Source organism: Thunnus albacares, chromosome 20 (assembly GCF_914725855.1).
Source record: "Thunnus albacares chromosome 20, fThuAlb1.1, whole genome shotgun sequence".
Taxonomy (NCBI): domain Eukaryota; kingdom Metazoa; phylum Chordata; class Actinopteri; order Scombriformes; family Scombridae; genus Thunnus; species Thunnus albacares.
Genome location: NC_058125.1, coordinates 20,710,817 through 20,732,862, shown reverse-complemented (window position 1 = coordinate 20,732,862; position 22,046 = coordinate 20,710,817). Strand labels below are relative to the sequence as shown.

Below are 22,046 nucleotides of genomic sequence, written 5' to 3'. Positions count from 1 at the left end.
TAATAAACTGTGGCCCAAAGAATGCTATGCTGTAAATGATCTGTTCTATGGAGCCAAATCCTCCACAGTCCAAAGGATTTAAAAATCAGCTCAGGTCTAATGCCGAAAGGACAAAACTCCCCACAACAAAAGTCTCAATTAAGAAAATCCACAGAGAAGCAGAAGATATTAAATCGCGTGGAGAGCCGGCGCGTAAATGATGACTCTCCTCATCATCCACGTTTGAGCTGAAACGTGAACTTGTTTGACGTGTTTTAAGACGGCCCCCTCTCTCTGATGAAGGAGGGACTCTGTGACTTGTACATGTACAAGTTATGTGGTGCGCACGGGACCTCCCCAAAAGTTTTGGCATATAAAAGCCAAGCTAACTCATTTGTTTAGGCAGTAGGGAGTTTCTGCTAGGGTCTGGATTGGAGTAACACACAGACCGGACCCTACCGTGTATGAGTGGTGTCTGAGGAGAAAAAGAGGATTCCCCTTGTCGCAAAGAATCTACATGTCTAATATTTAGACATGTTCAGCTTTGTGGATATTCGGTTAGCGCTGTTCCTCAGCGTGACAGTGCTTTTGGTGAGAGCTCAAGGCGAGGATGATAGTAAGTATCACTTTCAAACATTGATTTCAGTTGTTTTGGGACTGTGGCACCCTCAGGATGTGGATAGCCCGCAAGGATGCTGAGCAGTTTGCTGGAACAGATTGTGCACTGCGGGATACCTGACTCCAGTGTGCAGTGATGGTGAAAGTTGTTACACAGTGAGGCGTTTTGATGGGTTTTTTTGTTTTTTGGGTTTTTTTTTTTTTTTTTTGGAGATCTGGAAGCGAATAGGAATTTATAGAACTGGATTTTCTTTTTCTTTTATTGTTTGCTGATCTTGCTGACGTGCAGATGCATGCTCAGTGTGCGTCCTCCTGCTAGAGCGCAAACCTGAGGGGAGCAGCTGCACTATCTCTTGATGCGCAATGACAGGACATTGGGTTCAAAGAGAGTTGAAGCAGAGCACAATTATAACGAATTTTTCTTTTTTTTAAAAAAGGCAATTTAGTTGATGAAATCTTGATTATCTTTAGTATGAAAAGCCGTTTTGGCCAGTTTTTATAAAAGCTGCATCCCAGTTCACAAATCTGTGCCAAAGTCTGTAAATTCACCATTAACGCATCAAAAGTGAGCAGACAGCTTGTTTAGGAATAAAACATGATAAAGTGGATACCTTTTCCACTGTCATAAAGTCAGACTTTTGCAATACAACGAGAATGTCACATTCAATTAAACAACATTTTTGTCCACTTTGTATAAAACTGGACTTTGTTAACTGAAAAAAAAGGGACAATGGAAAAATCGCCTAAGTATGACGTCGCCAGTGAAATAGTCTAGACATCAATTAATCACCTTCCAGAGGAGGGTGCGGAGGACCAGGTTTAGTAGGCTGACAGCGCCGCTCTGTGGCGAGTACTGGAAGTGTGCATCTTTCTTCCAAACCTCGACCCCCCCTCCCACCTCCCACCTCAAGGCCCCACCACACATCCACCATCCTGAAAAGTGATTTAACCCTGTGCAGTTTTCCACTTATGTTTTTTTTTGAGTAAATATCTGTAATTACATCTAAACAGGAGTGCTGGATAATGACTTTTGCTACTTTTGCTCTATTGCTCACCATGACCTGACATTAAGCAGATATCTCATAACTCCTGCGGATGTGCACTAATGTCGCACTTCATTAGAAGCTTGATTCTCATTGACAAATCAGTCACCAAACACCCAAAAGGTTCAGCTCATTTAAAGCGGATTTTTTTTATGATTTTGGCACATCCAGATGAAGCCTTTATATTTGAGATCTAAAAATAACTTTAAAGAGACTGCTGAAATGAAAACTATCAAAACAGGCTGTGTGCTACAGGTCAGAGCTGGGGGGGGGGGGGTCCATAGTCTTAACAACTGTGATAAATATATTTTTCCATCTGCATGGGGAAATAAATAATCATTTTACTCAAGTGTGCTGTATTGTTTTGCAAGCAGGTGTAGCCAAAGCTTAACTATCTTCACGCTGTACACTTCAATCGGTTTACTTTTAAGCATTTATTAGACAAACATGTTAGATATCCACTGTCTTTTTGGATATTTTATCATATTTAATGTTACAAAACTCACCACGGTTTTCTCTTCTCAGGCACATTCGGCAGCTGCACATTAGAGGGACAGTTGTACAACGATAAGGATGTATGGAAACCAGAACCCTGCCAGATCTGCGTCTGCGACAGCGGAACCGTCATGTGCGACGAGGTGATCTGCGAGGACACATCCGACTGTGCTGATCCCATCATCCCAGACGGAGAGTGCTGTCCTATCTGCCCCGACACTGATGGTACTACACCTTGAATCCTCCTCAGCATTTCTGTGGTTCACTTAGCTTTGTGGCGCCACCTTGTGCTTCCCACCTCATCTCTGACCATCCATGGCTCTCTGGCCACAAATGGACTCGAGGCCCTAAGCCTGCCTGCCTGCTTGCCTGAGGATTTTCCATTCAGAAATTCACCAGAATCGCTTTGGATTTACCTTTTGTCCAGTTCTTTTTCCAATATGCATTCTTTTAAAACGGATTATACCCGCTCTTTGGTGAAGTCTGGCAGTGAATATGTAACACACGTCACATGTATCTCCAAAAGCAACATTTCTATTTATTTTCCACCTTTTATACAGCAGAAATGATTTAGCATTTAGGCTTTAGATTCAGGGTTATACATTATTCTGTAAAGTTAGGTTTGTGTCTCTCATTAATGTTGAAGAGGTGTTGACATTTTCTCCTTCTCTGTTGGTTCTGTAGGACCCCAGGTTCCTGAAGAACCACAGGTATTTTGCCCTTTAACTTTTATCCATATTGAATAGTTTGTTTTATTAAAAAAATGTAACTAAGACCTTAAATTCATAAGCATGTTTAGTATGCAGGCCCAAACTTCATAATCATCTTTCTTTGGTGATGCTTGCATAGCCCAGTTAGTTGAGTTTGTCATTACCTCTCTTTATATTCTATAAAATGCACTTTGTGTTTTTTACAGTGTGGATGAAATGTTGCAAACATAGCCTAACTCCCTTTTTCTGTCTATTCCTAGACACCTGTGGAAAAGGGAGACGATGGCCCCAAGGGAGATGATGTAGGTTCCATTTCATTTGAACTCTCAAGCCTATTCTGTCCTTCAATACAAATTATACTGATATACAGTACCAGTCAAAAGTTCCATTCACTTGAATGAGGAAGTGTGTCTTTCTTTTGATATATATTCTAAATTATTTTCCATGAGAGCCATGTTAAATGCATTTGTCCCAACAATAACACATCAGTGTTTCCCTGTTGTGTTGGTTATTGTGTAGTTTTTCAATTACAGTGGCTCATTCAATTATAATAACATTTTGGTATAAATCATGCATCTTATCTGCATTGCATGTGGTTGATTATATGTATTTTCGTGAGATCTTTCCATAGTTTATAGGCATGGTCTTTGCATTGATATGTATTTGACAAATCACTGGCTAAAAATGTAAAAATGTACACAGCACCACTTTATCTTTGCTTAGTGAGCGCCTACAAACTAATCTAAATGCTGGTAAAGCTGCTATGACATCACTGTTGCAATGATAGTTGATAATTAGGTCACAAGGTCAACAGGTCATTCAAAGTTCAAAGGTCACATAACACTAGTCAGTTTATAAATGATAAAGTAATATTAAGGAACTACAGCAAGAAACAAGTCAACTTGAAAATGAACCAATTTTCAATTTTTTGCAAGCTTTTATGATTCTAAAAAAGCTTTACCATCATTTTATTTTGGGTACTTTAACTACAAAAATCAACATTAAAATATCAGAAAACAAGGTTGTTTTTTTTACTTGAATAAGGATGTGATTGAAATAAGATAATAAGTATAAGAATTTCGTGTTTGCTATTCAAATATATAGATAATTATTCCAGAGAGATGTTGCGGTCTAATCTGTAGTTCTTAATGCAGGACACATTAATAATAAATGAAATAATAGGTAAAAATATTGCTAACAGACAATGTCCGCTTGATGTTTCCTGCAGGGTCCCCCTGGTCCTCCTGGCAGAGATGGAATCCCCGGACAACCTGGTCTTCCTGGCCCACCCGGCCCCCCTGGCCCCCCTGGCCTTGGCGGAGTAAGTATCTCCACGTCAGAACATCCAGGAAGTCAGGAATCAAGTTTAGCATATGATTGGATTCTGTTTACAAATGAGACATATCTTGAAAACCCCTGGTAGTCTAGGTTAGATTTAATCTGTCTTTGTCTGAAGCTGAATAGGTTCTGCCAATGATTCTCCATTTTACAAACACTTGAGGAGGAAGATCAGCAGGCAAGGCTAGAAAGCAGCAAGGAAACCTCCTCAATGTTTGTTTCAGCGCTGGGACTGCAGACAGCTCCTTCGGCCTCAGGTTTAGGTCTGAGGGAAAAAAATGCAGATTTATTTTAAGTATTGATTTATTTAACAGTTTATTCAGTCAACGACCTTAATTGACACATGAAAGTTCCATCATGCATTTATACCCTTTAACATATTAAAGTTCAACTCAATATCTGTGCCACAGAATCTGACGTGTTTGTTGTTAGAAGTTCTCACCCCTCTGCAGAAATAGAGGTGTTTATAGTGTCTGTATAATGTAACCTGGGATCTACAGACAGTGTTATGAAAAGAACTTTTAAAGCAACAATAATTGAATGTGTTGTTTCTCCAAAGCTCAGCAACTAATTCTTTATCTTTCCCCTGACAGAACTTCTCTCCTCAAATGAGCTATGTTGACCAATCCAAATCCTCCGGCCCACCTGTCCCTGGCCCAATGGTATGAAGGCTTTGCTCTCTCTCAAACATAACTGTACTGCTAAATATGCAGAAATTGCCTGTTAACACGTTTACATAATGGTCTGTATTCAGCTTTTGAAATTTTATTACTAGTAAATGGTTCCTTTGTTTATTGCTTACGGTGTGATGTTTCTCATCACTAGTGAGATCTATGATCTCATGGCTTTTATCTCATCTTCATCAACAGGGTCCTATGGGTCCACGTGGTCCTGTTGGACCCCCAGGTTCCTCTGTAAGTATTCCCTTATCAGTTACAGCCATTTATTTCAACAACACCCTTAAAATATTCTTCAATCTTTCAAAGAGATTTAGCTAAGTGTCATCATCCAGTCATTTTTTTTCTTGCATCAGTTCTATCATACTGCATTTAAGTTAAATGCATAAACATTAAAGAAGATACTGTATTAATCTGCTCTTCTTGTTGTCCAACAGGGTCCTCAGGGTTTCACTGGCCCCCCTGGAGAGCCTGGTGAGCCCGGAGCTTCTGTGAGTATACACAATGCTCTGCTAAATAAATGTTTCTCTTGTTTTGTTTGTGATGAAGGTGATGAGTTTGTGTGAAACTATTTGTACTGTAGTTCACATGGAGTGTTCCCAGAGCTCTGTATGATTGCACTTAATCAATAAGATGCTCTTTATTCACATTGATAATACCTCCTTCACTTAACACTTCACTGCTCTCTGTGATTCACTTCCTGTTGTAATCACTGACCCACTGACACACATCTGCATACAAATACACACACACTTATTGTCAATGCCCCCCTCACCGTCTCTCCTTTACTCACATGCACCAGCCCACATGTCAGTCTTTAAAGTGCATGTTTCTGTTTTTGCAGACATTATTCGTTTATTAATCCAATGATTAATTGGTGTTTTTAGGGTGCCATGGGTCCCCGTGGTCCTTCTGGTCCCCCTGGAAAGAACGGAGATGATGTAAGTGATTTGTTGATTATTATTTGAATGATTTGACTTTGTTGTTGTTATCCTTTTGATATTTGACATAAATCTTAACCGTGTTACCTCATTTTACTTATTTATTGCCTGAAGGACACTTAGTTTATGTTAGTGAGTTGATGCTCCCAGACACTGACATCCTTTCTGTGTGTCTCCAACAGGGTGAGGCTGGCAAACCTGGACGCCCCGGTGAGCGTGGAGCTGCTGGCCCTCAGGTGAGTGACCTTCATTTAGGGCAAAGGTCAGGAGGTGGTCAGCCGAAAATGAATCCTATATTGGCATTTATGTGAAAGCTGATAGTCAGCATACACTCAAAAGCACAAAACGATCTGTTGATTCCACTTATCTGTCAAAATATCTAGCCATTTTTAGTCAAATCATTTTCACTCAATCCGGATTGTGCTTCCTCATGCATTTGGCATTTGTGTATTTCTGAAATATTAATAAATATGTCTTCTCCTCTTGCAGGGTGCTCGTGGATTCCCCGGAACCCCCGGACTTCCCGGCATCAAGGGACACAGAGTGAGTTTGGAAGAGCATTAGATTACCAAAATCCACATTTTTTTTAAACTGCTGTGATGTTGTTATGAGTGAGAAGCTTGACCTTATAATGCTGATTGATTTTGTCTACAGGGTTTCAGCGGTCTGGATGGAGCTAAGGGAGATGCTGGCCCCGCTGGCCCCAAGGTGAGATAGCAGGACGTGTTGTTGCTCACCGAAGCAGGAATCTCATCATGAACTACACCAGTAATTCAGCCTGAACCACTAGTTAGAGTCATTCCAATGCAAAGCTCATTTCTTTCTTCTGTGTTTGTCTGCAGGGAGAGGCTGGTTCCGCTGGTGATAACGGTGTCCCCGGTGCCATGGTAGGTTTTTATTTGTTGAATTTGTTGATTTGTACATCATTCTAAGAGATAGATGCTGTTTTAATGCTAATAATATAGATGAGCTGCAAGCCTCTCAGCCGTCTCTGATGTATATACAATACATATAAATGCAAGGTCTATAAAATGTCAAGCTAATATTATTCTCTCTCTGTGACTTTCCCAGGGTGCTCGTGGTCTTCCTGGTGAGAGAGGCCGCCCCGGACCTCCTGGCCCTGCTGTAAGCATTGCTATTCATGTCTGAAAATTGACCTTACTTCCATCAGAAAAGGCTAAAAGCTGATGGGACTACTAGTGAAAAGAAATGTGACATTATTTAGTTAATACTATGATACAAATATGTTTTTCACCTTGAGATATTCTTATTATCCTCTGCAGGGTGCTGCTGGCGGTCAAGGCGCCACTGGTGCTGCTGGACCCCCTGTAAGTACTATTTTACCTGGCTGCCTTATTTCTATTTGGAAATATATGGATTAGATTATATCACCTGCTTAAAATTATCAGGTGATATCACCAACATAATTCTATAGCTATAGCGTGTGATGCACTCTTGTTTTAGCGGCAAACATACTCTGTAAAACAAATTTCTGGGTGTCTTTGTATTCTGTGATCTATTAACATCATGTGTCTTTATTTTTCAGGGATCAACTGGACCTGCTGGTCCCCCTGGATTCCCCGGTGGTGCTGGCGTTAAGGTAAGTCATCCAGTATTCAAAACATTTTTGTTGGATATGAAAACAGGCAATAGGCTTTCCAATTGGCCTGCTGAGATTTATCACCCTTAGCTTAAGTGCAGTAGTAGTGCTCTTCTTCACTTTTCCATGTCTAACTTGACCAATTATACCCCTTAAAAACTGCTGGTGTTACTGGGTCCTTCAAATAAGGGTTGTCCTGACAGCCATGGACAACATGGCAGTATTTTAACCACCAGTGATGTAGTGGTGACATTACTGTCTCTACAGATGTATCCCTGTCATCAAATTTCAGTATTTGTAGGATCAACATTGATAGGGAAACTTCTCAATGTCCAAAATCCCACATGTGACAGATGAATATCAATATCCACATGAAAAAGCTGAAAAACAAAAACTGAAAACAAAATATTTGCCCTAATACTCTCTATATCTCAGATGAACAGTGTAGCCACCAGATGGCATCACTAGACCTCTAATGGTACCTTACTGTACCCCTGCTGCAGCCCTTCCCTGTTGCCATCAGTGAAGGATCTATTTTAATATCCTGTAACACACTTTGGTTATTTTAAGAACAAAGAGGAGGAAGGTAAAAAAAAAAAAGGTGTGAATGATGTGATAGCTGTCAGAATCTGGGCTATGATGACAGAACAACTAAATGGTTTGAAATTACTCTCTGGACACGTGCAACAAAGCAAAATTAAGATTATACTCGTGTGAATAAATTGAGAGAGTATACAACATTTTTAGTGACCAGTGACTCATCTTCACAACGTAATTTACTTTTATATTCAGGATGTTTTGTTTCTTTATTTATAAACACACAATATTAAAGCTACAGATTATTGCTTCCCTCCACAGGGAGAGACTGGTCCTCAGGGAGGCCGTGGATCTGAGGGACCCCAGGGAGCCCGTGGTGAGCCTGGTAACCCAGGACCTGCTGGACCTGCTGGGCCTGCTGTGAGTATATACTTGACTTGTCTGTAGGTGCTCCTTTAAAACCCTGTCACATCTCTTTGAAGTTATTTGTGATCAACTTTTTTCTTTCCTTCCTCTCTCAACAGGGTGCCCCCGGATCTGATGGTGTTCCTGGTGCTAAGGGTGCTGTTGTAAGTATCACACTCATCAGTCACATTTGTCACACTTGAATCCTGCACATGAAGTGTTCTGACTCCCCGACTCTCCATCCCACAGGGTGCTATGGGTATCGCTGGTGCTCCTGGTTTCCCTGGTGCTCGTGGTCCTGCTGGAGCTCAGGGACCTGTTGGTGCTCCTGGTCCTAAGGGTAACTCCGTAAGTAGACAATAGATTGTGTGATTTTTGGTTTTATGACACATAGTTCTTCTGCATTATAGACACTCAGGATCACCTGACAGCCTAAATGTAAACTGTGTGTTTCTGCCCACAGGGTGACCATGGTCCCGCTGGATCTAGGGGAGAGCCTGGTGCCAAGGGAGAGCCTGTAAGTTTTAAAATACATTGATCCTTGATTGATTGTCACTGTTTCCAATTCAGCTTGCCATTTATTCACCGTTTTATGTGCTATAGGGAAATAACATGGTTAACTGGTTTGACTTACTTTCCTTTCTTTTCCAGGGCCCAGCTGGACTTCAGGGACTTATTGGCCCCGCTGGTGAGGAGGGCAAGAGAGGACCTCGTGGAGAGCCCGGTGGTTCTGGACCCCGTGGACCCCCTGGAGAGCGTGTATGTTACTGCCTCTTTCTATTCAGCTGCACCAAATCTTTGCCAGATACTGTAGTTGCCATTGAGGCAGCGCGGATGATTCAGCATCTGAATCATGAACCGGCCACCTGTTTTAGATAACAGTGAGAAGGGCCATTATGTTGAGCTTACATTTCCACACCTCATAGTGACGAAATAATCAATACTTTCTCAGGATCACTCATGTCAGTGGAACAACAATCAGATCTCATGTTGAAATCCTGTACTTTATATTTCTAGAAAGCCTTCAGCACATTTACAGTACGTTAAATTCCCGAGGGGATTCACCTCAGTTAGTGACATGGCTGGTGTGTCTGTTTGTTCCTTTAGGGTGCCCCTGGTCCTCGTGGTTTGCCTGGTGCTGATGGAGGTGCTGGTGGCAAGGTGAGTTAGTGAATCTACCCAGTGAAAACTCAAACCCAAAATTTAAAAATTGTGTTTGGGAAGTTGAAAGTTCCAATACAATAGAGATAATTTAGGGTATAAACATCACCCATTTGTCACAGCTTCTTATTCTTACTCTTCACTTGTATGACAGGGAGCCCCTGGTGAGCGTGGTTCCCCTGGCGCTATTGGACCTCAGGGAGCCACTGGTGAGTCTGGAAACCCCGGTGCTCCTGGCGCACCTGGATCAAAGGTGAGTTCTACTACAAATTTCCTCAGTTGCTGTCTCAGAAACTATTTTAAATCTTTTGGCTAATCTTAGACCACTGTTGAATATAAATACTACTGTATATATCTATTTTTTGTCTTCATACTAACTGAACCTGCTCTCCACAGGGTATGACCGGTAGCCCTGGAAGCCCTGGCCCTGATGGCAAAGTTGGACCTGCTGTAAGTAACGACCCAGTAATACTTAATAATTGAATGTATTTGTCAAAAAACAAAGAGTAACCACAGATGTAAACCGATTTAATCATGATAGGAGAGTATATTTTCAGCATTGTCTTCCAATGATCTTTAGGGTATTTCTGGACAAGACGGACGCCCCGGACCTGCTGGCCCTACTGGTGCCAGAGGACAGCCTGGAGTTATGGGATTCCCCGGACCCAAGGGAGCCGCTGTGAGTTCATCACCTCACTCTTATCTTTTTAATGCAAAAATACAGTAGATCTTACAGAAGTTGTAGGGTAACTGCTTAACAGTTTGTTAATCATATACACACTGAAAATCAGCTACAAATCAGTACTTTACTTGACTTTATTTTTCAGCCCATAAAAGTGAAATTAAATAGAAATACTGGTGTAAAATCTCTTATGGAGCAAATGTAAGTGTGTTGTTCTCTTCTGTTCAATAGGGTGAGTCTGGTAAGCCTGGTGAGAGAGGTCCCGCTGGTGCTACTGGTTCTGTTGTAAGTACTTGAAATATTTTCAGAAGTACAGAAATTATGTCAAAATTAATGTCCATAAAAAGCTAAAAGACAGTTGATAATTGGTTTTGTTGTTTAATGTTTTTGTTCACAGGGTGCCCCTGGCAAAGATGGTGACGCTGGTGCTCCTGGACCTTCTGGCCCCGCTGTATGTATCTTCTCTACATTATTTAAACAGCATGTTATATTGCGAGTGATATTGCCATCAGTATTTAAAACCATGAGTCATAGTTGTATATTTTATAAGACAGTGTCAAAGTTTACAGTTTCTGTTTCTGTCTCTGATCATTTTGTTTGCTTCTTCCTGTTCAGGGACCTGCTGGAGAGAAGGGAGAGCAGGGATCTACTGGTCCTGCCGGATTCCAGGTAGGTTTTGAGAGTATCTTGGCAGCCAGAGCCCTGTCTTTTCTTTGGTTTGCTATATTTCTGAGCTGTGTCACAACCCCACTTGCTAAATTGTCATCTTTTCTTCCTCATGAAGGGACTTCCTGGACCCCAAGGTTCCACTGGTGAGACTGGCAAGCCTGGTGAGCAGGTAAGAGTCACAGTGGATTGTAATCACACAAATCTTACATGCTATTTTTAAGAATCTTACAAACACAGTGAAATATAAATCCCACACAAGCATATATATTCATCATTATTATCATAATATTATCATTATTATGAAGTTTAAAGATTTCACTTTCTTCATAATGATACACCTGTCGTTTTTTTTTTTTTTTTAATTTCTCATGGGAGATTGCTTCATTGCACATCATGTTGATGCAGTAAATCAGACTTCATGACAACCTTGTCCTCTCTCTGTTGTGTTTAGGGTGCCCCCGGTGAGGGTGGCCCCCCTGGCCCCTCTGGACCAAGAGTGAGTATCTAATGCATTTTAGATAACAAACCATTCTCAGCATCCACGGAAAACACAGTTCCACTGGTATTAAGCTATCAGTTGTGACTGACGTGTTCCTTCTCTCCTTTAGGGCGAGAGAGGTTTCCCTGGTGAGCGTGGTGCTCCCGGCATTGGTGGCCCAACTGGACCCCGTGGTGCTCCTGGCCCTGCTGGTAACGATGGAGCTAAGGTAGGTTGAAGAGCTCCTAAAGATGAGGAAACAAAACACTCCTCTTGAAGTCAAAATAGCCATTTGTTGAATACTATAACTCACAAATTACACAAGCAAAAACACGTTATTTACATGTTTTTCAAGAGATACACATCAGTGTTAATTATCAACAGGTTCAAAAGTACCAATATATAATATAGGCAAATAAATCATCCAGGCCCACAAAGAACAGTTCAACATCTTTTTGTACAAAAAAGAGACTACTCCTCTTGAAAAACACTTAATATGCCTACACAGTTACAATACACTACAAATAGTTTAAACACTTTTCAGGACAGTTATCCAGCATAATAACACTTTATAGAATATGCATAAAATGCCATGTCATTTTAAAGTCATTATAATGGATCAGTCCTCATAAACCAGGCTACATGGACAGTTGATCATGTGTATTATTAATGATGATATTTATTGGGTAATGTTTTCCACTATGAGTCGTCCGCATATGTTGGAAAGTGTCACCTGATAAAATGTATCATTGCATGTGGTCCATGTGATCTGGTGGTCGTTATCTTTAGGATATCAAACTCATATAAACTCATATCCATATCTATACATGGTTAAAGCTGAGATACAATGTCTAGGCCAATGGGTCTCACAAGTTTTCATGTCAAGGACCCCTAAACTTGACACAAATTAGACCACGGACCCCCATCTGATAAGATTTTACCCTTTTTACCCCCTCAAGGACCCCACTTTGAGAACAACTGTTCTAGACTACACAAATTAAATAAATTGCAAGACAAATACATGACAAATCATCTATTGCAGCCTGTGAATTATTAGTTTTTGGGTCCATAGTTGGGTAGTAGTTGGATAGTTGGGCCCATCCATACCACTGGACGCATCAGCCTAATATTTTTTTATTTTTTGTGCACATTTATGACTATATACAATTTTTGAAAAACCTATTTTATAACACAATTGACCGCTCTGTTTTATAACGCCATTTGCTGCTGACTCTTCACTCCTCCTAACCGGCCGGTAGAGGCCGCAAGTGATCAACAACTGTTTCAGTTTGGAATCTTGTTTCTGCTAGAGACAACCAATCATGCGTTGTTGCCACATTAGATCAATCAGTGCCAAATTTCAGTACCTTGAGAGCAAGTTGTGTTGTAAATTCAAATAAATATTGACAAGATTCCTTATGAGCCTATCGTAAAGCTTAAACATTTGTCTTTTGAGCAGTCCTCACCATTTTACAATATGCATTATGACATAGCAAAGGACATTTCCAGCAATTGGCTAGGCTAAAAACAAGGCTTACTTAGTCTGGTGTAGGCTACATTTTGGCTATTGTCATGGCTCAAAATTGACATCCATAGAAATGTTTGGTCTCATCTTGAACCGGAGCATCTGCAGATTAAATCCATACCCGATATGTTATGATCCACTAAAGTTAGGCACAATATGAGATGAATAAATCCCTGCTTTTGTTATCTTCGCCGCCATATTGGCTGTACACACCTGGTGGAGATCTGCACTCTACTGAGTGCACTCTTCTAGTTAGTGATGTAATTTGTCACTTGCACTTGTATTGTTTTTCAAGCCCGACCATATACTTTTTTCCTCATCATTTACAATCATTAATAGCATAACATCATCAATAGCTTTACTTTTGAGCAACCAGTCACTCTGCTGCAGCTTCTTACAGTCCAGTGGGGCAGTCAAAGAAGCACCGAAAAACCAACACTGAGCACAAAACTTCCTCTTTCCACCATGGACATAGCTAAGAGAAACAAGTCACATGATCAGTAGAACATACAAAGAGCGGACTAAACTGGGGAAGCTCCTGCAGAATGATAACTAAAACTAACACTGTTTGGCGTGATTTTAAATTATGAAAACACATTTTTTATAGGGCCTGGGTGCAAAAATGTATTCAGTTCAACTCAAATTTTACTTGTATAGTACCACTTCATACAAAAGCAGTTCAAAATGCTTTACATGATGATAAAAGAATAAAACAAAGAGGCAAATATGCACATATATGCCTCTTCATTTATTTTTATAAATAAAACAAATATTTTTTTCATTCAAAAAAAGCAAAATTATCATTTAGTTTTCTTGCCTCCACCTCCTACTTTATCACAAAGATATACCAGCACCAGTATAGATTCATCTGTGTCAACTTGAATTCATTTGTTACATACATCATTTCCACAGGATGCAGTATATGTACAGCATACACATCCCCTGTTGTTCAGTGATTATTGTGAAGTACAGTGGACTGTTCACTTGCAGCAAATTGAGTGTTAGTAATGGATAACAATGTGAATGTTTCTGTTTTTGTGTGTGTGCAGGGAGAGTCCGGTGCTGGTGGTCCCCCTGGTGCTCAAGGAGGCCCCGGTATGCAGGGAATGCCTGGTGAGCGTGGAGCTGCTGGTCTCCCCGGTGCCAAGGGAGAGAGAGTAAGTATCTCAACCTATCGAATTCATCCTGAATTTTTTGATTATGCAAACTTTTAGTTAAGTTTGCAGTGTTTAGCATGAGATTCATCGATCATTGTCACATTTGTAGCTAATTTAAGGTGGTTAACCCATTTTTAGTATCAACACAAGTGATCTTAATAAGTCTAAATTTACACTATATGAACTCTTCTTTCTTCTCAGGGTGATGCTGGTGCCAAGGGAGCCGATGGTGCCCCTGGCAAAGATGGCGTGCGTGGTATGACCGGTGCCATTGGAGTCCCTGGACCTCCTGGTGCTCAGGGTGAGAAGGTGAGACATCAGCGATTCTGGACTTTTTCTCACCCTGTTATCATGAATAAAGTCAACTCTATCTCTATTTTTACTGCAGTTTTATTCACACACATTATATATAGTTTATGTATATGATTGGGGTCTCATTTTCAGAGGCTTCTTCATCCTTCGTCAATAACGTGACTATTGCATCAACAATATGATGGGAAAACCACCATTATTTTGTCACAAATTACACACTGTAATTTGCTGAAATACCCAGTAGATATTCAGTGATTTACTTGCCAACTTTGAGTTTATTTGTACAAAGCTTGTTTGTAATAAATAAGTGGTTAGGATGACCAATCAACATGTCTTCTGACCTCCTGTCCCTCTCTTCTAGGGTGAGCCTGGTGCTGTTGGAGTTGCTGGACCCAGTGGTCCTCGTGGTGCCCCTGTAAGTCCTTCTCCAAAGATACACCTGATTAAAGACTAGTAAACAAACAAAATATACTTTTCTTTTACTGTTCTTTAAAACATAGTTAAGATGTTATCTATTGTAAACTTTAAACTGGTTAGTAAGAGTGGATTTGTATCTTTAGTGACTTGCTGTATCTAGAATATTATGACATGTGTTGTAAATTTAGACACACTTAGGACCAGATGACCCTAAAACCTTGTTCCTTATTACTCCAACAGGGTGAGCGTGGAGAGACTGGTCCCTCTGGACCTGCTGGATTCGCTGGACCTCCTGTAAGAACCTCACATTATATGTTATACCAAAACTGATATTTTTCTAGAGATTTTCAATTATTTTAAAATACAGCAAACTCACTTAAGATTAAAGCTGACATGTGCTAATGTCTTCTCTTTCCCTCCAACCTCAGGGTGCTGATGGCCAGCCTGGTGCCAAGGGAGAGAGTGGTGATACTGGACCCAAGGGAGACGCTGGTGCTCCTGGACCAGGTGGACCTGTTGGAGCTGCTGGACCTCAGGTAGACCCACATATCAGATGAATATCTTCTGATATATACTTTAGAATAATCATGGAAAACACTCAAAAGTAACAATAAACACAGGATAATATTTTTATTTTATTATCGATTCCAGATTGAGTTGAGAAGGAATTTATAAATAGAAATCTTTTGATATGGGCACATTCTTTCCAATTTTATTTGTGATGATGATTAGTGCTTTCTCCTCACTTTCAAATGTTTGTGTCAACAGGGACCTTCTGGTCCTTCTGGACCCAAAGGTGCTCGTGGTGGCGCTGGATCTCCTGTAAGTATCCCACTTTAGTGTGAGCTTTAGTATATATGAATAAATGAATCAGTAATGCAGTTTTAAGTTCCATTTTCACCTCATTTGTCTCTTTGTGTATATTTGTAGGGTGCTACTGGTTTCCCCGGACCTGCCGGCAGAGTTGGACCCCCTGGCCCTGCTGTAAGTTTCATCATTATCCACATAACCAGTTCATCTGTTAATACGACCTGTCATATCTAAGAAGTAATCACCAACAGACAATCTTGACTTCAGTCTGTTTGTACATCACCATCATGTCCTTCAGCACAGTTTGATTCAATGACTTGACTCCTGTCTGTGTCTCCAGGGAGCTAGTGGACCCCCTGGACCCCTTGGACCCGTGGGCAAAGATGGAGCAAGAGGAGCTCGTGGTGAGACTGGCCCTGCTGGTCGCCCTGGTGAGACTGGTGCTGGTGGACCCCCAGGAGTTACTGGAGAGAAGGGATCTCCTGGTGCTGATGGACCCCCTGTGAGTACCCAGAACATACACTTATTACTTTCTATATCACAGCACTAACTTTCTTTACAACCTAAAATGTGCCACAGTGATCTGTTTTCTTTTACGTGCTGCTAACTGAATTCTCTGTCCTTCCGTGCAGGGTGCCCCTGGTATATCTGGACCCCAAGGTATTGCTGGACAGCGTGGTAGTGTAGGTCTCCCTGGACAGCGTGGAGAGCGTGGTTTCCCTGGTCTGCCTGGTCAATCTGTAAGTATTATCTTTCATTCCATGTACTCTGCATGCTAAATACACAAATACACATAGAATATTGTTAGATTAAATCTGCTTTTCATTGCTTTTTATTCCACACTTTAGCACATGATCACTGTTTGTTATTTCTAAAGCTCACCTCAGAGCTTCCACCTGCATGCAGAGAGCTCACCTCTCTTGTTTTTATTCAGGGTGAGCCCGGAAAGCAGGGACCTGCTGGACTTGTTGGTGAGCGTGGACCCCCTGGACCAGCTGGACCCCCTGGACTGTCTGGTGCTCCCGGAGAGGCTGGTCGTGAGGTATGAGACCTCAATATGGTGTTTACTCACTCGAAATCAGAATCTGGCTTTGGGTACTGTGAACACAGTCATATAGAGCCTCACACACTGCAAATGCACCTTCAATATACAGTTGTAGCTAACCATCAAACATGGTGATTAACGTTGCCTCAATGCTCTTCCACAGGGACCTACTGGTCATGATGGTGCCCCTGGTCGTGATGGTGCCCCTGGCCCCAAGGTAACCTTCCTCCTCTTGACTAATTTATATCATTTTCAAAACCTAAATTATATCTTTATATCAAACCACCTGTTGTTTTTTGCTAAATGTGATTGTTTTGGCCTCCCAATAGAAACATTACAATTAGCCTTTAGCTGCCTAGCATTGTCTCACTGGATATTTGCTCCTGTAGGGAGACCGTGGTGAGTCTGGTGTTGCTGGACCCCCTGGACCCCCTGGTGCTCCTGGAGCCCCTGGAGCTATTGGCCCCTCTGGCAAGACTGGTGACCGTGGAGAGAGTGTAAGCTCCCCTCTTGTTTATCTTGTTTGCAAAATGTAACTAAATCTTGTAATTTCACTGTCATCTGATTTTCCCATTCTCTCTTTCTTTAGGGTCCTGCTGGTGTCGCTGGTCCTGCTGGTGCCGCTGGTGTCCGTGGTCCTGCTGTATGTACATCACTGCATAATATGCATCATTAATATATCTAAACACAATATCTTTTGAAATACTGCAAGAGTCTCGTGGGACTGATGATTGTTTGAACCTGAGATGGCAGGTTGACCTCCTGTTGCTTTTCTTCAGGGCCCTGCTGGTGCAAAGGGAGACAGAGGAGAGGCTGGTGAGGCTGGAGAGAGAGGCCACAAGGGACACAGAGGATTCACCGGCATGCAGGGTCTGCCCGGAACTCCTGTAAGTAACTGTTTCACAGAGAAGGAAACAAATCTGACTGCAGCTGCATCCATACCATTACCTTAAACACTTTGACTAATTTTGACTCTATAGGATATATAGACATTCTGTTTTCATGTGCATAATGTGATATTTGATGTTAACATCGTCATTTGCCTCCAGGGATCTATGGGAGAGAGAGGACCCGCTGGTGCCTCCGGACCTGCTGGACCTAGAGTAAGTGCAACTCTTTCACAATTTTTCACAGTACTTGTTGTAGTTACACAAAAAAAAAATAATTCTCTACCAAGCTGATACTTGGAGAGTCTTTTTTGTGGAGAGAGTTGCTAAACACTTGTCCACTGACTCAAGACAAAAAATTGTAAATTGAGATGGTTTGAGTACATGAATAATAATACAGAAAGTGTCAAAAATAGTACATGACAAACATTGTACATGATAAGCAGGACTATACTGACACACACAGTTAAACACATGCACATAATGTCAGTGAAGTGGCAAGCTGAACAGTTCTGAACTGATGTTTTATATTAATAAGTGATCATGTGGCTTTCACTCCATAGGGACCTGCTGGATCTAGTGGCTCCCCTGGTAAGGATGGCATGAACGGTCTGCCTGGACCCATCGGACCCCCTGGACCTCGCGGTCGCAATGGAGAGATGGGACCCGCTGTAAGTTGAACTTTATTTTATCCACATACTTGTATACTTGTACATTCAGATGCTTTGATTGTGGCTGCAGTTTGTGAACCCCTGTTGTCTCCAAATAGGGTCCTCCTGGACCTCCTGGTCCTCCCGGTCCCCCTGGATCTCCCGGAAGTGGATTTGAATTCGTCCAGCAACCTCTTCAGGAGAAGGCCCCCGATCCCTTCCGTGGTGGCCACTACCGCGCTGACGACCCCAACATGATGCGCGATCGCGACATGGAGGTTGACACCACCCTCAAGACCCTGACTCAGAAGGTTGAGAAGATCCGCAGCCCCGACGGTACCCAGAAGAGCCCCACCCGCATGTGCCGTGACCTGAAGATGTCCCACCCTGAGTGGAAGAGCGGTGAGTGCAGATCAGTGTCCGGACTGAGCCTTTACATAAAGAATGCCATGAGAATCAGCTCAGCCTAAAACTGTTTTATGTCCCTCCGTTACAGGCACATACTGGGTTGATCCCAACCAGGGCTCTCCTCTGGATGCCATCAAGGTCCACTGCAACATGGAGACTGGTGAGACTTGCGTCCATCCCAGCCAGACCAGCGTTCCCATGAAGAACTGGTACCTCAGCAAGAACATCAGAGAGAAGAAGCACGTCTGGTTCAGCGAGTCCATGACCGGTGGATTCCAGGTGAGATTACAGAGCCACAAAATCTTTCCTACAGTAACAAAAATCATCAACTGATAGACCACAGGATGTGTACTTTGAAGCCAGTAAAAAGTAAAACCCATGCATCCTTTTCTTTCCTCTGATATGCAGTTCCAGTATGGCAGTGATGGAGCTGATTCCGAGGACGTCAGCATCCAGATGACCTTCATGCGCCTGATGTCCAACCAGGCCTCTCAGAACATCACATACCACTGCAAGAACAGCATTGCCTACATGGACTCCGCCTCTGGCAACCTGAAGAAGGCTCTGCTTCTCCAGGGCTCCAACGATGTCGAGATCAGAGCCGAGGGCAACAGCCGCTTCACATACAGCGTCAGCGAGGATGGCTGCACGGTGAGTTTGATCTTTGTTCGGCCAGCCTTGCCTTAAGGGAGGCAAAATTTTGATCCTTACTACATTTTCATTTTCGAATTGTGCAGAAGTAAACAACTTGATTTCTTGAGTGATCGGTATTTTCTGACATTTTCTTCTTTTTTCTTCTCTCCACAGTCACACACTGGCACATGGGGCAAGACAGTCATTGACTACAAGACATCAAAAACATCTCGCCTGCCCATCATTGACATTGCTCCTATGGATGTTGGTGCACCTGATCAGGAATTTGGCGTCGAAGTTGGCCCCGTTTGCTTCTTGTAAAAATGAAAGAAATATGGACATGACATTGTTGTTTTTTTTCTAGCAGTCATCTCTAAATCCTTTTTCTATGCATTCAAAACTCATTCGGCTGCCATTGGTCCACATGCTTAAAACCACTCTACTGAAGACGATGTTTGTGTTTTTCCAATCATGAGAAGTTTTGGGACTGCTACTTCAACCGAAACCAACCACAAGGACACTTTAAAAGAATCTTTTGTTTCCACTGGCAACAAGAAAATAATATATACTTGTGTAAAATTTCCCCCTGGAGATTGAGAAAAAAAAAAGATCCGCACACGCAATGAAACACAGATGACTTTTGCCATTTTCTACCACTGCGGAAGGACATTGAAAACAACAAATGATATGTACCATTTTTCTGGTGTTAAATAAATTGTAAAAAGTGTGAAGTGTCTTCTTGTTCTAAAATTTTAAAAAACACCTGAATGTTGCTCAGACAAACGTGACCAGCAAATGAGCAAGACAAAGAAGCTCACCTTCATTGCAATATGTAGATGGCTACCTCATAACAAGAAGTCACCCGCAATTTTTCTCAAAGGACAAGGGTTTATTTTACACAAGAACACAAGAAAATCATTAAAAGGTGCTATAACCAATTCAATGAGGTCCAGTTATTGGTGTTTGATAGTGAGACTCTCACTGTCATACTGTAATTATTGCCACTAATGCCTGCAGAACCTTTGGTGCTACTAAATTGACTCATTGTCATGTTGTCTATGCAGTGCAATTGTTTTCTTCTCAAGTGTTGGTTTGATCACAGAGGTCCTCTGAAAAGGTGATCACTGCAGATGTAATGCATGCAATCATGTCTTTGTAGATAAAAGCAAGTGACTCTGGTTCAATATAATTTCCCTGCCCATGTGTTCAGTGTTGATCCTTTTGTCTGTTTGCCCCTGTGGAAAACTCCTCTTCACTAAAAAAACAGCACACATCTCCCACCCTGTTGTTTATGTTGTTTGTTGATGTCTTTTTCGCGAAGGGTTTCTTAAAAAAAAAAATTGAAGCAGACCCACTTTCATGATTTAAAAGAGAGATTCTGTACTTATTTTGTACATGTATAATAAATCAAGATGTTTTTAATTATTTTGGGTGCTGAAATAAAGCATGTGAAGTGGTCTACTCAGTGGCGGAGTTTTCACTGTCCTGTTTGCAACTGTTGTGAAACTGAAATCAGGTGTTAGGATTCAAAAAATAAATTCCCATACAATGGAGGTGCATTTCACATTTTCAGAGAGCTGATCCTTTCGTATAGACATTTATCTAAGCTTATGTGTGTGGCATTGAAATAGAGTTAAAATAGGTTTAGGGATCAACTGTTCCACAACAGTTGCACTTGATATATTTCTATTAAGCAGCAGTGAAAACAAGGCCAATACTCTAACCTGGCTTTTCTTTATCAGTACACACACAACTACTAAATTGTATTACATCTGCCTCCAAATTCTTTTAGAAATCTGACAGTACAAAATTTAACCAACAGCAAAAAATGTTTATCAGACATGCAGCCAATGCAGTTAATTATACTCATGTCACTTGTCTTGTTTTCAGCTCCACAATCTCTTAAAACAGGGATCTGGATTTGCATGAGAATGAATGTTGAACTGTTAGCAGGAGAGGAGATGTGTGCTGGACCCAGAAACTCCTAAATCAGAAGAAAATACAGCAGCGACTCCTTCTGGGCATCTAGTGCAACAACAGCTGTTTTAAAGAGGAGTTCAACACTGAAATCACACAAGATCAGAAAACTGCTGCCGCACCGCTCTCTGAAGTTTCAACATTTTCTAGTTTCACGTTGCACTTGTGGCCTCAACCCAACAGAAAAATCTGAAAGTGTGACGTGACTTTAGAAAAGGAACTACTATTGCGTTGAATCAAGTGATATAACATGATAGAGGGATGCAAACAAGTGAAAATTATTTCATAATTATCTCTCTGGATCACTGTAAACATTTGCAGTTTGCAGGAATCCACTTAAAATGGACAACTAACATCTTTTCTGCCTCCCTCGAGTACTGCAGCTGCTGAGTTTCTGAAGTAAACTGTATCAAATCCAATTCTACAAAGTCTTGGCAACAGATTTTCAGTCAGGTTGGACGCTGACTTCCCAGCCTTTCTCTTCAGCCTAGTTGCACTAGGAACAATACAAAGCGTGCTGTCACCGCATCTCTGAAACGGTAAGTGTAGACCTCCTCCTTTTATTTTAAATACTGCTCCAGAATGTCTGTAACAAATCTTGATGCCTGGTACCAGCAGCGAGAACTGATATTCGTTTATTAGTAATGAAAGAAGGTGGAATACAGAGAATCATACATGGCAAATATCAATCTGAGTAACTACATACTATTTATGTATTTTAAACTTAAAGAAAGAAAAAGAAGAAAAAACACTATTTCCCACAGCAAATTAACAATAGGATGTTGCAACACATTACTTTATAACATTCGGGCTTTACATGTATCCATCGTTGTTCTCACTTCCTGTAAAAACAAACACATATAAAACATATATAAATATATTGTAGCCTAAA

The 22,046-nt window shown here is 41.4% G+C and overlaps 2 protein-coding genes across 3 annotated transcripts in view; one reads left to right on the top strand and one right to left on the bottom strand.

Annotated features, from left to right (window-relative positions):
• The first annotated feature begins 362 nt into the window (after positions 1–362).
• Positions 363–19,904, top strand: col1a1b (collagen, type I, alpha 1b). 2 transcript variants are annotated; one of them, XM_044337880.1, is made up of 51 exons: positions 363–595; positions 2,166–2,360; positions 2,820–2,845; positions 3,106–3,147; positions 4,074–4,166; positions 4,777–4,845; positions 5,053–5,097; positions 5,298–5,351; positions 5,748–5,801; positions 5,984–6,037; positions 6,291–6,344; positions 6,456–6,509; positions 6,644–6,688; positions 6,873–6,926; positions 7,085–7,129; positions 7,348–7,401; positions 8,260–8,358; positions 8,463–8,507; positions 8,593–8,691; positions 8,807–8,860; positions 8,995–9,102; positions 9,451–9,504; positions 9,659–9,757; positions 9,901–9,954; positions 10,085–10,183; positions 10,418–10,471; positions 10,584–10,637; positions 10,802–10,855; positions 10,971–11,024; positions 11,307–11,351; positions 11,464–11,562; positions 13,908–14,015; positions 14,217–14,324; positions 14,689–14,742; positions 14,985–15,038; positions 15,173–15,280; positions 15,513–15,566; positions 15,675–15,728; positions 15,895–16,056; positions 16,187–16,294; positions 16,489–16,596; positions 16,763–16,816; positions 16,989–17,096; positions 17,189–17,242; positions 17,379–17,486; positions 17,649–17,702; positions 18,050–18,157; positions 18,256–18,538; positions 18,633–18,823; positions 18,953–19,195; positions 19,352–19,904. In XM_044337880.1, the coding sequence occupies exons 1-51, from the start codon at positions 514–516 to the stop codon at positions 19,496–19,498; spliced, it is 4,359 nt and encodes a 1,452-aa protein (XP_044193815.1). In that variant the 5' UTR covers positions 363–513; the 3' UTR covers positions 19,499–19,904. The 2 variants fall into 2 exon arrangements, with proteins under 2 accessions (XP_044193815.1, XP_044193816.1); XM_044337881.1 differs by lacking the exons at positions 10,584–10,637; positions 10,802–10,855; positions 10,971–11,024; ... (1 more) ...; positions 11,464–11,562; positions 13,908–14,015 and having other exon boundaries at positions 14,244–14,324.
• The window catches only part of sgca (sarcoglycan, alpha), a 13,186-nt gene continuing 10,684 nt past the window's right edge, over positions 19,545–22,046 (bottom strand). The window contains exon 12 of the mRNA XM_044337885.1: positions 19,545–21,996. Within this exon, the coding sequence (XP_044193820.1) occupies positions 21,990–21,996 (7 nt within the window). The 3' untranslated portion in view covers positions 19,545–21,989. The remainder of the gene's footprint in view (positions 21,997–22,046) is intronic.